At 37.6% G+C, this 15067-nt stretch overlaps 2 protein-coding genes across 3 annotated transcripts in view; one reads left to right on the top strand and one right to left on the bottom strand.

Moving 5' to 3' along the window:
* SPINK5 (serine peptidase inhibitor Kazal type 5) overlaps positions 1–15067 on the top strand; it is a 121145-nt gene that overhangs the window by 80671 nt on the left and 25407 nt on the right. The window contains exons 10-19 of one of the 2 annotated variants that reach the window (XM_014559911.2): positions 632–759; positions 2132–2219; positions 3899–4026; positions 5248–5329; positions 6437–6564; positions 6990–7071; positions 7418–7545; positions 10004–10052; positions 11098–11225; positions 12919–13006. In XM_014559911.2, the coding sequence (XP_014415397.2) occupies positions 632–759; positions 2132–2219; positions 3899–4026; positions 5248–5329; positions 6437–6564; positions 6990–7071; positions 7418–7545; positions 10004–10052; positions 11098–11225; positions 12919–13006 (1029 nt within the window). The remainder of the gene's footprint in view (positions 1–631; positions 760–2131; positions 2220–3898; positions 4027–5247; positions 5330–6436; positions 6565–6989; positions 7072–7417; positions 7546–10003; positions 10053–11097; positions 11226–12918; positions 13007–15067) is intronic. The other variant, XM_032477062.1, reaches the window with a different exon arrangement.
* LOC102512215 (sperm-associated acrosin inhibitor) overlaps positions 1–15067 on the bottom strand; it is a 269442-nt gene that overhangs the window by 3673 nt on the left and 250702 nt on the right. The gene's annotated exons all lie outside the window — the stretch shown is intronic.

Consider the following 15067-nt stretch of genomic DNA (forward strand, 5'->3'; position numbering starts at 1 on the left):
TGAAGTTTTTGCCTGCAGTGTTAGAAATGAACATTGATAGAGGAGGCAGAGTACATAAAATGACCCACAGATCCATGGAGAAAACAAACCAGACTAAGCATGATGCTGCAGGATGCCTTCTGACTCCTTTTTCCTTGCAAACCAAGTAGACTGTTCTTGACTTGTTCCATATTAAGTAGGTTTTGAACGTTTTGAACATCTTATCTCACAGATTCTATATTCTTTTCATTGGCACCATTTTTTTTTTTGTTTTGTTTTGTTTTGTCTGCAACATTTTGTTGTGTCTTTGTTGGAACCCCATGACAGATCTATTATTTACTATCTTTTCATGGATTTGAAAGTTAACAAGAACTATCTTGTTTTAGGAACTGTTTGCTCAGCCTTATTCTTTTCTAGGCTCTTTTATCTTTTAATAAATATACTTCATAGTAGATACAGGTACCGAATAATTTGACAATGCAATTACTATTTCTCATTAATTCTCAATATGTCGTGTTCACCATTCCTCATCAATATGAAAGTATTTACCAATCCCTTCGAGCTATGACATCCTTTGACTTTAAATATATGATGTCATTTTCTAGATAAAGGAGTAGAAAAGTGCTAAAGGTAATTATTTGTCTTTTTAAAGAATCTCTGTAAGGAATATGAAAGCCAAGTGAGGGATGGAAGACTTTTCTGTACACGGGAGAGCGACCCCATCCGCGGCCCTGATGGCAAGATGCATGGCAACAAGTGTGCCCTGTGTGCTGAAATCTTGTGAGTATAGATGTGATCTCTGGAGCGATTCAAAAGGTGAAGCAGAGAGACTGACTAAAAGGATGAGTAAGAACAAAGCTGATGGCAAGATTTGTTTTGAGAATTTTTGAGCAAGTTTTATGTCCTCTACCAATCATAATTTATAACACCTAAGATGTGGGCCCGAATGCTGTATATTTATTTTTGAATACAGGTGGATTCTAATTTCCAGTACAATGACTGGATTACGAAATACTTCTTAACGTTCCTTTTGTGACCTTTGTAAGTATTTTTATGAGCTAGTCATCCTACTGAATGAGGGTAAAAGCAATTACCAAGGCTTTGATTTTTTTTTCCTTCAATAATCACCCCATTGTGACAGAATAGATGTGATGCCCACAAAAAAATTCATGTTCATATGCAAATTGGATTAACTTTATCTTTCCATCTTGGACATCTGACCTTGGGGGAAGAGCAACATATAAATTACGGCATTCGTGAAGACGTCTCAGACAAGGGCTCATCCACCTTCTTTCAGACCCTTGAACTCTATAAGCTCTTTCCTGTACACTTTCCTGCTGCCTACAGTTCTTCTGTCTTGGCCAGCTAATATCTCCTCTATGGACTGCATTTCAAGATTACCTTTCCTTGGATAAGATCTCCTAAAATCCCTGATTGAAATTCAATCCTTATAACACTTAGTAATTTTATTTCGTAACAATCATCACATTTGGTATTTGTATAATCATTTGTAGGATTATTTGTCGACTCTCAGTCTTCTCCACTGGTCTATAAGGGCTGAGAAGACAGGGTATGTGCTTATATTGTGAACTACTGTACTATATGCCCAGGGCGCTGGCCACTGCTTGCCAAAAAATAATTACTAACTAAATGTTGAATAAATGAGTGAATGAATGAATGTATGAATGAAGATCCCTGCTCTCAAAAAGCTTAAGGCTAATAGCAAAAATAATCCGTAGACACACACACAAACACACCCCTTGCAAAACATGAAAATTATCCTGTAAGAGAAGAAAATTCAGGTATGAAAACACACTGAAAGATGTGGAACTCATTTCCACTTTGACATGTGGGATGTCTTCTTAAAGAAGGTAGAATTTAAGCTGGTGAGATTTAAAAGGGAAGATGAAAAAAAAAAAAAAAGATTGTTACAGTGGAAGGAAATGGCAAACATGACAGCAAAATGAAAGGAGTTCTTTGGGGAAACAGTGAAGATCTCAGTTTAATAAGGGGCTTCAAGGTGATTTGAAAATGTTTGTTCTAAAACTCAGGAACACTTAGCTGTTTTGCTGCTTGCACCTAAATGGCCATTTTGTAGCATGAAGATTCAAAACATCTATATTCATTGACTTATTCTTGTTTCTTTCTCCAGCAAACAGCGCTTTTTAGAAGAAAAAAATAAAACAGATGAAAACCTGAGAAAGGCTGAAGAAAAAGTTAAAGTTAAAAGAGAAACTGAGGTGAGGATAAGTTTGATCAATTCAGTTATGACTTTTGTGGTGGGTATGTGTGTATTTTACTCTAAAAAGCATTTTCAATATTTATTTTTCTTTTATGACTAATGGGTTTTCTAGAAATTAATCTGTAGTTATTTTGTAAGATTTAGAATAATTATGGCATTTATAATTTTTAGCTCTATTTGGAGGAAATTAAATCATATTAGTAAAATAATTTCACACTCCTAATGAAGGTGATATATCAAAGCTTTATCTAAATTCAAAGTTGGATAAATGTTCTTCTCCAGATGTGTGACAGTTGTTTTGGAGGTTTTCATTTCAAAAGCAATACCAGTGTAAAATTTTAATATGCTCCCTTTAAAATCATACTACATTCTATTTTTCAAACATCTTTTAGATAGTCCTCTGCCTTTTTTCTAGTGCTACCATTTTAGCTCAGATACCTACTGTCTCCTTTGTATGGATGCATTAGCATCCTTCCGGTTCTCTGTACTTCTAGCCAACATTTTCAATCAAGATTCATCTCCCATGCTGTTCTCAAAGAGTAGGAAATATTTCCATGAACCAATGGCATTATGAAAATCTAACACTTAAAGGTGTTCTAGAGTGTATGTGGATCATTCCACTCCATGAAGAAACCCTATTTAACTTGTTTCTTACAGAGCGTTATCCCACCCACTATGACGTACAGTTCATAGTTTCATAAAATAGTCTGTTTCATTCGTTCACCTTTTGCCCTCACGTAACTCTACCTTATTGAGGAGGCCTCTTCCAACTGCTTTCATCTCTTCAATCCTAGGTTACAAAGTCCTTTTAATTTTAGTTGTCACATATCCCTTGACTATCCTTTTATCTTTCATTTCCAATTTTTCCCTTTCTCTCTCTCTCCCTTCTGTTCTTTTTCTTTCTTTCTTTGATCTTTTCCTTCTCCCACCCTTCCTCTCATCCTTCCCCCCTCCCTCCCTTCCTTTCTTTTCTTCTATGGTTTCCCTAACTTGAGACTTTAGTGACTTTAATCCTTCACACATCTGACTGGATAGCCTTTATAAAACAAAGATTTGATTATGTCCTTCTCTGCTATAAATATCATTTTCCCATGTCCTAAGAATAAAGTCCAAATTCCTTTCAAAGTTTAGTGGTGTGATTTTGATTTATCTTCAAGGTCCCCTCTTTGACCAGCTAATTATTTAGTCACTATACCCATGGCTGTAATAAATTACATCAAAATAATGTGTTCTCTTCTGCCTCTATGTCTCTGCATTTCAGAATTCCTCTTGGAAGACCTTTTTGACATGTTGTTTTCCTACACATATCCTAAAGAGACAACTCAGATATAAGCTCTTCTGTGAACTTCCTTGAACATTCTTTCCTTTGAGCTGCTACACACTTAATTTAGACCTCGGTCAATTCTGATAGGTTTTTATATTGCAATTCCTTATTCTTTTCACTTGATATAAGAGCTAGATCACATTCATACTTAACCCCTTAAATGTAATAGATTTGTTGAATAGTTAAATGAATGAATATTACAAGAGAAATATCACAAAATTTCGGGGTAATCCTAAATCCTAAAAGTTTTATTTTTTATCCTTAATTCCTCTTTTCCAGTTATCTTTGATAAAGAGCATCTATAACTTATAAGCAGAGAACCATACCTAAACTGTCTCATTTTCATTATTCAGAAACTCTGCAGTCAATTTCAGGATCATGCAAAGGACGGAATACTTTTCTGTACCAGAGAAAATGACCCTGTTCGTGGTCCAGACGGGAAAATACATGGCAATTTGTGTTCCATGTGTCAAGCCTTCTAGTGAGTACAGTTTTAGAATGCCCAGGAGGGAAGGGACTCTACAGTAATCTAATAGAACTAGCTTGTTTCACAGATGGGGAAACTGTGGCTCGGAATTGGGAAGGGAGTTGAAGAAGCTACACTGAGAATGTTAGTAACAGAGCTGGGGTTAAGTGCCTACAGCTATTTATTCCAGGATGTCTGTTTTCCCCAAGCACTCATTCTCTTAGTGCTGGGATATCCTGACTGGTGCAAATATCAAATTCTCCCCTACTGCTGAAGCTCACATGTGAACCTGTTGTACAAGTCTGTAGGCATCTCATCTTCCAGAGGGGTTAGGACCCAAAGTTAACCCTTACTGCAGAAAATGATTATTAAAGCTGCCTATGAAACCACCATGAAAAAAAATTACAGTGAATGTTACTTTATATAATGTGACATTTCTCAATAAGTTATAACTGAGTTTGGTTTCAAAATTTGAGATTCCTCTCAGTTTATCTGGTTGAGCTGGGATTAAGTAGTTGACTTACATTTAAAATCTATGGCCTTTTGTTTTGCCTGACAACCATGTTTGGTTGAAATGCCATCAGTTAACTGTACGTATCCTCCAATTCCACTGTACAAAGCAAACCTAAGGCTCACTTAGTTTATCAAAGTATGGAAATGATTGGCCTTTTTCAGCCTGCCTTACATTGCCTTTTATATAACACAGCCGTGAGTAAGCAATACACATAAATCGAATTAATCGAGTTAGTGTGTGCACAATGTTGTAGGAAGAGCATAGACTTGAGGGGAGAGAGCTTAGCTGTCGTTTCCTGACAGTGTAGCCAAAGCCCTCACCGCCTCACCTTCTCCCTGTGGAACAAGGGGACTAGTCCGTGTGCTGTGTGAAGGCCACTTTCAGCCTCCAGGTGCAACGCCATGATGGTACTCGTTTTGATATCTCCTTGGTGGGCACTGATGGTGTTTCTTTTCTGACCACAGCCAAGAAAGGTAACTTCCAGAAAGCAAATTTTCCAGACCCATAGCTATTCCTATCTTTCAGGGATAAGCAGAAACTCTAAAGAAGTTACAGTATCTCATCAGACTTGGGCTGCTCTGTCGCCTGTCACTGATACGCAGTGATGAAAGGGCAATGTTGCTGCTTCCTCAGGAGGGGGCACAGACTAGCGATGCAGGAATGTGGAGAAACCACTGCCTGGGTTTGGTCCTAGGCTCCCTTTTGTTTTCTCTCTCATTCAGCCAAGCAGAAGCTGAAGAAAAGAAAAAGGCTGAAGCAAAAGCAAGAAATAAAAGACAACCTGGAAAAGCACCCTCATACGCAGTGAGTAGACTATAATTTGAACACACTTCAAAGAGCCTAAAGGCTGGAATATTGCCCTGCGAAAATTCTCAGAAAATCCTAACCCTTCAATCTGGGGATGACACTGAGATGAATGCTCTGGGAGACTGATCAATTCTTGCTGCTTCAGAGACCAACTCTGTACAATAAAAAGAACTTATCTGAAGTTTGAAAAACTCAGGACTAGTTCTAGTTTCATCACTTGTGGACTGTGCTCACTTCTGCTAACCACTTTCCAGAGACACTTCGTGTACATTTTCTACGTGTGAATTTTTAAAATCACATCTGAGCTGAGTTAAAAATAGCTTGCACACACACGCACACAAAACATGGTTTTGGCCTTTGAAATGTTACAATATTCATTTCCATAGCCTTATATAAGTTAGCCTAACCTTTTATTTAGATGATAAAAGTCTCCTACTCTTCCCTCTAGGTTCTATTCCTTTTCTTATCCAAACACCCTCCCTAATGAAGCTGGAGTAAAGTTTGAAAATATTAACCAGATCACAACACTGCTCTTCGCTTTCCTTAAAACGCACAAATAGCTCATTATTCACTAAAGGATGCATTTCCGTCTCCTTATCTCTTTCCTTATTTAGCGCCTTACCCTCATTCAGAAATTTATGTTCTGCTATACACCGTAAAGTTTCCAACCTGCGCTTCTCAGCTTATTTGAGCCATCTAAAATGCGTATTTCTCAACCAGGAAAATCCAATTTACTCGTCATGGTCTCACACAAATTATTCCAGTTCCTCGACACCTTCCCTGATTTCCACAATCAGATTTCATGGTCCCAACCTCTGAGTTCCCAGGTTCTCTTGTACCTGTAAGTTTGCACTTATTTTACTGTTTAGATTATGGTGGCATTCATTTGTCTACCTCTTACTTTATCCTGTGCCATCCTATTATGTCTTATTTATTTCCATCCCTTAGCCAATCACGAGTTCTGTTTGCTGAACTGAATTTTATATTCGAAATAAACAGAGATAAAATCTTGGGCTCAAAGATGAGTTTCTACCAGTGTAGATGTTGCAAACTTCTGCTTTGAATGGGAATAAAATGAATGTCCAAATTACTTTATCTTGGCAGGAGCTGTGCAGTGAATATCGCAAGTTGCTGAGAAATGGAAAACTGCCTTGCACCAGAGAGAATGACCCCATCCGGGGCCCAGACGGGAAGATGCATGGCAACACCTGCTCCATGTGTGAGGCCTTCTTGTGAGTAGTTTTGCAGCTGGAAAAATGAGGGAGGGGTTTGTCCTTCTGCTTCACATTTTTTTTTGAGCTTTATTATATTTTGTTTCTTAAATTGTGTCTGTTTTTGTCAATGGCATTTTGTGACACGTTTTTGCACAGTGTCATAATTAGCAAAGAATGATTCCTACGTATAATCACTGAGTTCCTGTGGAAGTGGAAACAATATAAAACAAGGATCCAACTCTTGCAGAGCAGGATATGAAATCACATGACAAAGCAGAAGCATTTCAATATGCCAAATCAGTTCATACCCAGCATATAATATGGAATATATATGTACTTATATAAACTGTAATAATTAAATGACATTTGCATATTTCAGATCACATTCAGTCTGGAGACTGTATGATTCTTACTCATCTCTTTTTAAAATCACTTTCTTTTAGCCAAGCAGAGAAAAAAGAAAAGAAACAGAAGGAAGCAGAATCAAGAAACAAAAGGCAATCTGAGAATACAGCTTCCTTTGAGGTGAGGGGACCTTCTCTAACAAGTCAGAGGCATATGAACCTGGGGAATCATAGATGGCATTCAGAGAACCCCAAAATTCCCTGAAACTGTATGAAACATTTACACAGTTTGTGTCAGTATTTGTTTACAGGTGTGCATGTACACATGTGCATATGTGACTATTTCTAGGTTGAGGATCTGTAACTTTTATCATTTAAAAATATTCATGTCTTCAAAGTTATGAACTATTCTAAAATTAGCCAATTGCTGACCCCCATTTAAGAAAAAAAAGTCTACACTTCAGCTCTTTCTGCAGTCTGATCCAACCTGTGTTCAGTACTTCAGACTTGCCTCCTTGATGTCACAGGAGCTGTGCAGAGAATACCGCAAATCTAGGAAGAATGGACAGCTGCTGTGCACCAGAGAGAATGACCCCATCAAGGGCCCAGATGGGAAGATGCATGGCAACACCTGCTCCATGTGTGAGGCCTTCTTGTGAGTAGAGCTCAGGGCTTCTGAGGGGGTGGGGACACCTGCTAAGGGAAGTGTTCACATAACGGTGCATAATACATTTTCCTCTTCAATGTAGCATTCAGTTTGGGGTGTCACATTTAAATGTACTGAAAAACAAACAAACAAATCACAAAATCTAAAAGCAGGTGGAGAGCTTTCAGATGATAACTATCGAGATATAAAGAGACGCAAAATAGCTTCAGGACACTTCAGAAGGAACTCAGAATCCGTTTTTCAGAGAGGAGAATACCCTGTGATAACCATACTAATTGCTTTTAGTTTTCTGAAGGATTATCAGCTGAAATAGGAAGTACACGCGATTACTTGTAATATATCATTATGGTGCAGGGCAAATTTGGGGAGTTTTTGTTTTGGTTCGGTTCACTATTTTCCTTTCTACTCATTGTGTGTGACCTCAAGAATAGAATTAAAATTGATGAGATGTATAGGGAGACAGATCTGAGCACAATATGAAGATGAATGTTGCAACACAGTAGAGGAAGGCTGCTTCAGGAATGATTTTATTGTGCAGGAGTTGGATACCCATTTATAGGGGACTAAAGTCTGCCTTTAGAATAGGTAAAATGGTGTATTCTCTCAAACGAGAGTCTATGATACTCCTTAAGTCTTTTAACCTTTGTCCCAAGGGATACTCTAATTTTCTATAAGCCCAGAATCTCTGAAAGGATTCAGTCACTCAGTCTTCCCTGGTGGAGAGCAATATAACCCAACAGACGTGTCCCGCAGTGTAGGTGAGCCAGAGAAGCATGAAAAATCTGTTGGGCTGAAGTCAAAACGATGACCATAGTGTTATCATAACCAACATTTACTGAAGGCATATAATTGGCATATACTAGCTAAGGGCTTTGCTGCCTAATCTCATTTAATCTTCACAACAAAATGAAATGGGTTCTGTATTATCACAAGTTATAGATGAAAAAATTAAGGCCCGGAGAAGATGAGAATGAGGAAAATTTCGGCAAAGGAAAAATAAAGAAAATATTTCTCATTGTAGGGTGTAGACAGGGTATAATTATTTAGCAAAGCTATCATCAACTTCAGGTAGATTCATTTGCTTGTATTTAGGTTTCTTTTTTCCATCTGTTTTTCTCTTTTTTTTTTTTTTAACATTTTTTATTGATTTATAATCATTTTACAATGTTGTGTCAAATTCCAGTGTTCAGCACAATTTTTCAGTTATTCATGGACATATACACACTCATTGTCACATTTTTTTCTCTCCATCTGTTTTTCTTTACCATTAATCATTCAGAGATAAGGAAGTAATTCTGCCACCTAGTGGTCAGCTCTGCTGTTTCCTCTGATAATTTTCCATTATGAAAAGAAAATGCTTCTTAAATTTTAGTCAACTTAGACTCATGGTAAAGTTTAGATCAGTTTAGATCAGTTTCCATATAAAGAAGTATAAGAAACCCCACAATTTTGCAGCTATTTTAGTTATTTTATTCCATCAATATAAAAATTCCTCATCAAACTAAGGTTTTATTACCTCATATTTAATGGATATGTTAGTAAAGGCTATTGGCTTAAGAATCATACTCCCCTCCATAATCATTTCATGCACACTTTCAAAGCATACACAAATAGTGTTTTAAAAGTTTCAATTTGCTCAATGAGCAATTTTTATGTTGACTGGAACATAAAATATTTTAACAAGTTATTTAATATTTTTTGTCTCTACAACATGACTGAATTATTTGCATTACACATGCAGTTACTCTATAGACTGAGTATATTAACTAACAGTGTTGCAAGCTGAGTTTCTCATTTCATTTCCATCATATGCCTATTTTTGGAGGGCTCACTTTAAAAAATAATTACAGTGCTGATAATACCGATCATTTACATCGGTCACTTTATTATGTCCCAGATACTTATTCTAATTGCTTTACATGTATATCAACTCAGTTAATGCTCACAACAGTCCCATGAGAAAAGTATTCTTAATACCTCTCCTATCCCCCTGCTCCCTTTCCCCATTTATAGATGAGGAAGGCAGAGAGACGTTAAGACACGTTTTGTGTTCCTTATTCAGTCTGGCTGCAGAGTTTCTTCTTAATCACCATGCTGTACTGCCTCCCAGAAACCAAATACCACCACTTTATAAACAGTTTGCATCTTTTGCACATGCGAAAGAGTCAGCAAGTAATAAAGTCTTAAATTGCAGTCTATTTGCTGGGAAGCTAAATATGTTTACTCATTAATTAAGGGATATTCTCTTGCATATCATTCTCTTGAGATGTGATAAATCAATCTGTTATCCAAAAATATACAAATTACTATGAGTGGATCTTTGGAGTTGCTTGACGATAGTCAAAGCAATGAATGATCAACTTGTGAATGTTAAGTATCTACCTCCCTACCATATTAAGATTCATTTCTGTTTTCTCTCTCTCTCTTTTTTTCCTGTTTCTTATAGTCAACAAGAAGAAAAAGCAAGAAAAAAGGCTAAAAGAGAAGCTGCGGGGGTAATTATCTCAGGAATGTTCATGTTATACCAACATTTTTTTCTCTCCTCCATACTTTTATTTTAGATATATCCTCCTTAGCTTTCATGTGTTTTTTCCTCTTTTTTTCTCAGCCTTTTAAAGATAAATGAAGGCTCACAGTGTTCTTTTTTTGCCTGCATATTATTTTTAAAATGTCTAGCTTTATTGAGATATGACTGGCATTTAACACTGTGTAAGTTTGTGTAGCTTGTTGATTTGGTACATTTCTATAATGCAAAATCATTGCCCCCGTAGCGCTGGATAACATTTCCATCATGTCACATAATTACATTTGTATTTTGTGGTGAGAACATTTAAGATGTACCTTCGTAGCACCTTTCAGGTATATAACACAGTATGGTTAACTGCAGTCACCATGTTGTACGTTAGGTCCCCAGAACTTACGCATCCTACAGCTGCAAGTTTGTACCCCTGACCGCTTTCACCCAGCCCCCACTCCCCCGCCCCTGGCAGCACCGCTTTCTATTTCTGTGAATGTGGCTTTTACATTCCACAGATAAGTGATGCCACACAGTATTTCTCTTTCTGTATCTGACTTATTTAGCACAACACCCTCAGGTTTTACCCAAATTGTTGTAAACGGCAGGATTTCCTTCTTTCTCATGAAGGCTCATTAGTAGTCTCGGTTTTTCCAGAAAGCCCCTCCTTGAGGCCTGTTGAATCTCCTCACCTTTGATCTTTCATAGCTTTTATAGACCGTGATGTGCAACACAACATACACACATATATTTCATATCCGTCTCCATCAATTTCGTCAGCTTTCTTCTGTACCTAGATTACAAGCACCCTCAGGAGAATGTCTATGATAAATATTTACACACCCACCAGTGTCAGCACAATGCTGAGGCCATGCCAGAAGCCTTTTAAATGCTAACTGATTCACTGCTACATGCAATCATTTTTCTTCTTTCCTCTTACTCTGCATTACTTACTCGTCATAAACAGACAAAAGCATAGGAAGGGTAGAAAACCAAGCTGAGAAAACGTTTTCTTCATTTTGCAGGAACTCTGCAGTGAATTTAGGAGCCAACTGAGGAACGGAATGCTCATATGCACCAGGGAGAATGACCCTGTCCGTGGCCCAGATGGCAAGATGCACGGAAACAAGTGTGCAATGTGTGCCAGCATGTTGTGAGTGTCTCTGCACCTCCTCACCACTGACCATCCCTGAGTCTCAGTCTCTTTGTAAATGTATAGAATATGTACCATGGTTTGTATGAGAGATCATTTTAAAAGCCCATGGACAAGGAATTATGTAATATTTAATCACTTTTCTCCATTCGGTCATCTTTCTTCTAGCTAAGTCAGGGAAGAGTCTTAATATATGGGAGCAGGTTTTTAACACTTGATAATCATCACTCATAACAAAGAGAGCAGAAGATGGATGATCTGGGTGGGATTGTCTCTCTGGTCTCTCACTCCTGAAATTTTGATTCTGTGAGTATATTCAGATACTGGTTAAGGGAAAACCGGTTGGGCAGAGGTCTATGGGGCCAGTGTGTAAACACGTCTAAAATAGCCTGAACAAGAAATGGAACAGAGTGGGTTGTACTTACCTTTTCAGGAGCATTACTACAGGCAAGTGAAATAAATACTTTGCTAAGTGGCTTAAAGAGTGAAATCCCCAAGAGTTCGGCCACGTAACAGACATTTACTAAAATGTCCTCTTGAGTAGAGCCCCACTGTGTGGGACGATAGAGATGCTGATTGTCACCACCTCTGCTTCTTTTCCTTGTAAGACTCCCAATTCCCTCCCAAGCCTCACACTAAAATACATGCTCAGAAAAATATTCAAATAATATCTGTTTAAAGAGTTTCAAAGTTGTTTCCCTTTAACTTTCACATGTCTTGGTCTCATCTTAAGTATATGCACACAGCTTGACAGAGGCAGCCAGTAGATTAAACGGGCCCTGAGATTCAAGAAATCAGGGCTCTCCTCTCACCTGCCGCATCTGCTGGGGCTGTGGTAATGACTATATCAGAGGTAATAAACGCTAAGATCTTTCTAGTGCTGACAGGCTACGTGCCACTAAAAACATAACAAGAATGCCAACATCTTAGGCTCATGATCGACCTCCAAAAATTACTGGTTGAATCTTTTTGGACTTGAATCATAATTGCACTCTAAAACTTGAATTTCAGTGCAATTAAAATAATATTTAAAATTTAATTTTATAGTGAAACATGGTTTATTTTGATTAGGGGCCTGTCATCTGACCTGGTATCACCCCTTGCTCTCATCATTCATGCAGTGGCTATTTAGATAGAAAAAGCTGCACAATTAAAAAAAGTCAAGGCAACTGTGGCTTTTTTCAGATCATTGATTGAAATCACTGACTGATACGTAAAAGACTCCTCGAAGTTCACATACTGATGAAAAAGCATGTTAGTTTTATATTTCTAAGAGGGATTGGAAACTACTGAATTAATCTGCATTACTGGGCAAAGTATGAGCACCTCTTGACTGGATAAATTTGTACTAAAGACTTAATATGACCTTTGGTCTGGAAGATCCTCCTTCCTTCTTAAAATATATTACCAAATAAAACAGATGAATGGTGATTACTAAGGAAATTATTTCATATATATTACAAATATTAGCAGCCAGATTTTGATTGTTTTAGAGAGGAGGAATTGTTTCTCAGAATCTCCTTTATACAACATAAGCAAATCGACAAATATCTTGATTAACTACTAGTGATAGTTATTGGGATATTATATAGTTCATGATCTACAGATGTTTAAGTCCATAAGATTAAAAATATATATATGTTACCAAAGAGAATGGGAAATTGTAGTTAGCTTGTATCTTTTTTTATTGCAGCAAACTTGAAGAAGAAGAGAAGAAAAAAAATGGCAAGGAAAAAAAGGAGAAAGCTGAGGCTGAGAAGGTTAAGAGAGAAGCAATACAGGTAGTTGTTCCAGACGATCAGAACCACAAAAATAGCCCGTTCCCTCCAGGCAAGGCTCCCGCCATCTCCTCCAAAATGTATTTAGATTCTCATATATAAGAAGATCCCTTCTTCCTTATTCAGTTTATTCACCTCAAATCTTATCTAGCTGCTTGCGCATTTGAGAAGAAGCCGATCACCCTTTTCTCCACTGACCATGTGAATTATAGTGCCCCACGAAAGAAGTGTATACACACTGCTGTCTTGTCTGAATGCAAACCATTACAGGCAGATTTTAGAATTTTCTCCATATCTTTTTGTATAAGGGTGTTTAGTTAAAAAACAAAACAAAACACAAACCTAGGTTTTTCATCCCAGTTGACTGTAAGATTTTGGGAAAATAACTTAAAAGCATCTTTGAGCCTTGGGTTTGTTTTCTGTAACATCTCACAGGATGATGGTGATGACAATGACGGTGGTCATGGTATTAATTATTTGCTACTGTATGACATGTGATATTACAATTTTATAACTGATCTTTGTAGTAACTATTCAAGGTACATATCTGTATTTTATGGAAGAGGAACTGGAGGCTCAGATAAGAAGTTAGGATGCACACAGGATGTATACATATGTATATTTACACACACAGACAGTAATTGGAGAGCTAACAATGGAACCACAAGTTCTGGCTTTGAAGCCCATGATGCCCTTTAGATGTTGCACCCTACTTGCATTTGTGTAATTCCTGTGGGCTATACCTCAGGTCTTCATGACTCCTTTCCTTTATCCTTATCTAATTTGGAAGCTCTCATTTCTTTCTGCTCTCACCTTTGATCCCTACAGTCTACTCTCAACTCGGAAGCCAAAGGAATTATTTACTGCCCAGTGGTTTCTCATCTCACTCAGAACAAGAATCAAGGTCCTTCTGGTGACTTACAATGCCGTATGTGATCTGACCTCGGCCGCCTCTCAGGTGGCATTTCCTACCCAATGCTCCCCTTGTGCCAGCCACACTGGTCACCTGATTGCTTCTTGAACATGCTAATCATTGATTCATGGCTTCGCATCTCGTGAACTCAGTAGGACTGTCATTAAAAACCTAGATCCTGGACTCACATTGTCAGGGTTCAGTACTCACTCTATCTATCTTCCAACCAGTAAAGTCAAACAGTTAGCGTCTTGATGTCTTAGTTTCCTTAGTTTATAAAATAATAATAGAATTATTATTATGGTTATTATTTTTATGGAGGTTCCAAGGAACTTAACATGTATAACAGCACAGTCCCCCACATATTTAAGTCCTCAATAGTATACATACAATGAACTCTATTTTCTATATGGATTTTCTCCTACTAAGTCATGAATGTTCATTCTCTATCAATCAAAATTCTGGCCACCTTTCATGGCTCAGCATAAATATTTCCCGTTCCCTAAAGATTTTCCCCATTTATATTGAATAGCTCTATCATCTGTCGGCAATTTTTCTTTATTTCTCAATTACACCATTTTTTAGCGTAACTTATAGACACTTCTATGTATTTTCTCCAAAGAAACTAAAAACTCCTTGTTAGCTTTTTATTGTTGCTGTAACAAATTACTGCAAACTTGGTGGCTTAAAAGACAAGACAAATATGGTTTTATGGTTCTTTAGGTTAAAACTCTGACATAGATCTCAATGGACTAAATCAAAGAGTTGGTAAGACTGCATTCCTTTCTGGAATCTCTAGGGGAGAATCTGTCTCTTTGCTTTTTGGCTCTTGGACCCCTTCCACCAAAGCGAACCACACTGCATCTCTAATTGTTCTGTAGTCGCCTCTCCCTCTCCCACTCTTCCGTCTTATTCTTCTAGTTTCTAAGACTGACCCTTGTGATTACATTGGGCACCACAGAATCATCCAGGATAATATCCTCATCTCAAGGTCCTCTACTCAATCACATCTGCAATGTCCCTTTTACCCTACAGGATAACATATTCACAGGTCTTGGGTATTACAGTTGGACAAATTCACGCGGAGGGAGCTATTACTCGGCCAACCACAAATTCCTCCACAAAAAGGACAGTAAATTCTTCTTCTTTGT

This window comes from Camelus ferus, chromosome 3 (genome assembly GCF_009834535.1).
Source record: "Camelus ferus isolate YT-003-E chromosome 3, BCGSAC_Cfer_1.0, whole genome shotgun sequence".
Classification (NCBI taxonomy): Eukaryota; Metazoa; Chordata; class Mammalia; order Artiodactyla; family Camelidae; genus Camelus; species Camelus ferus.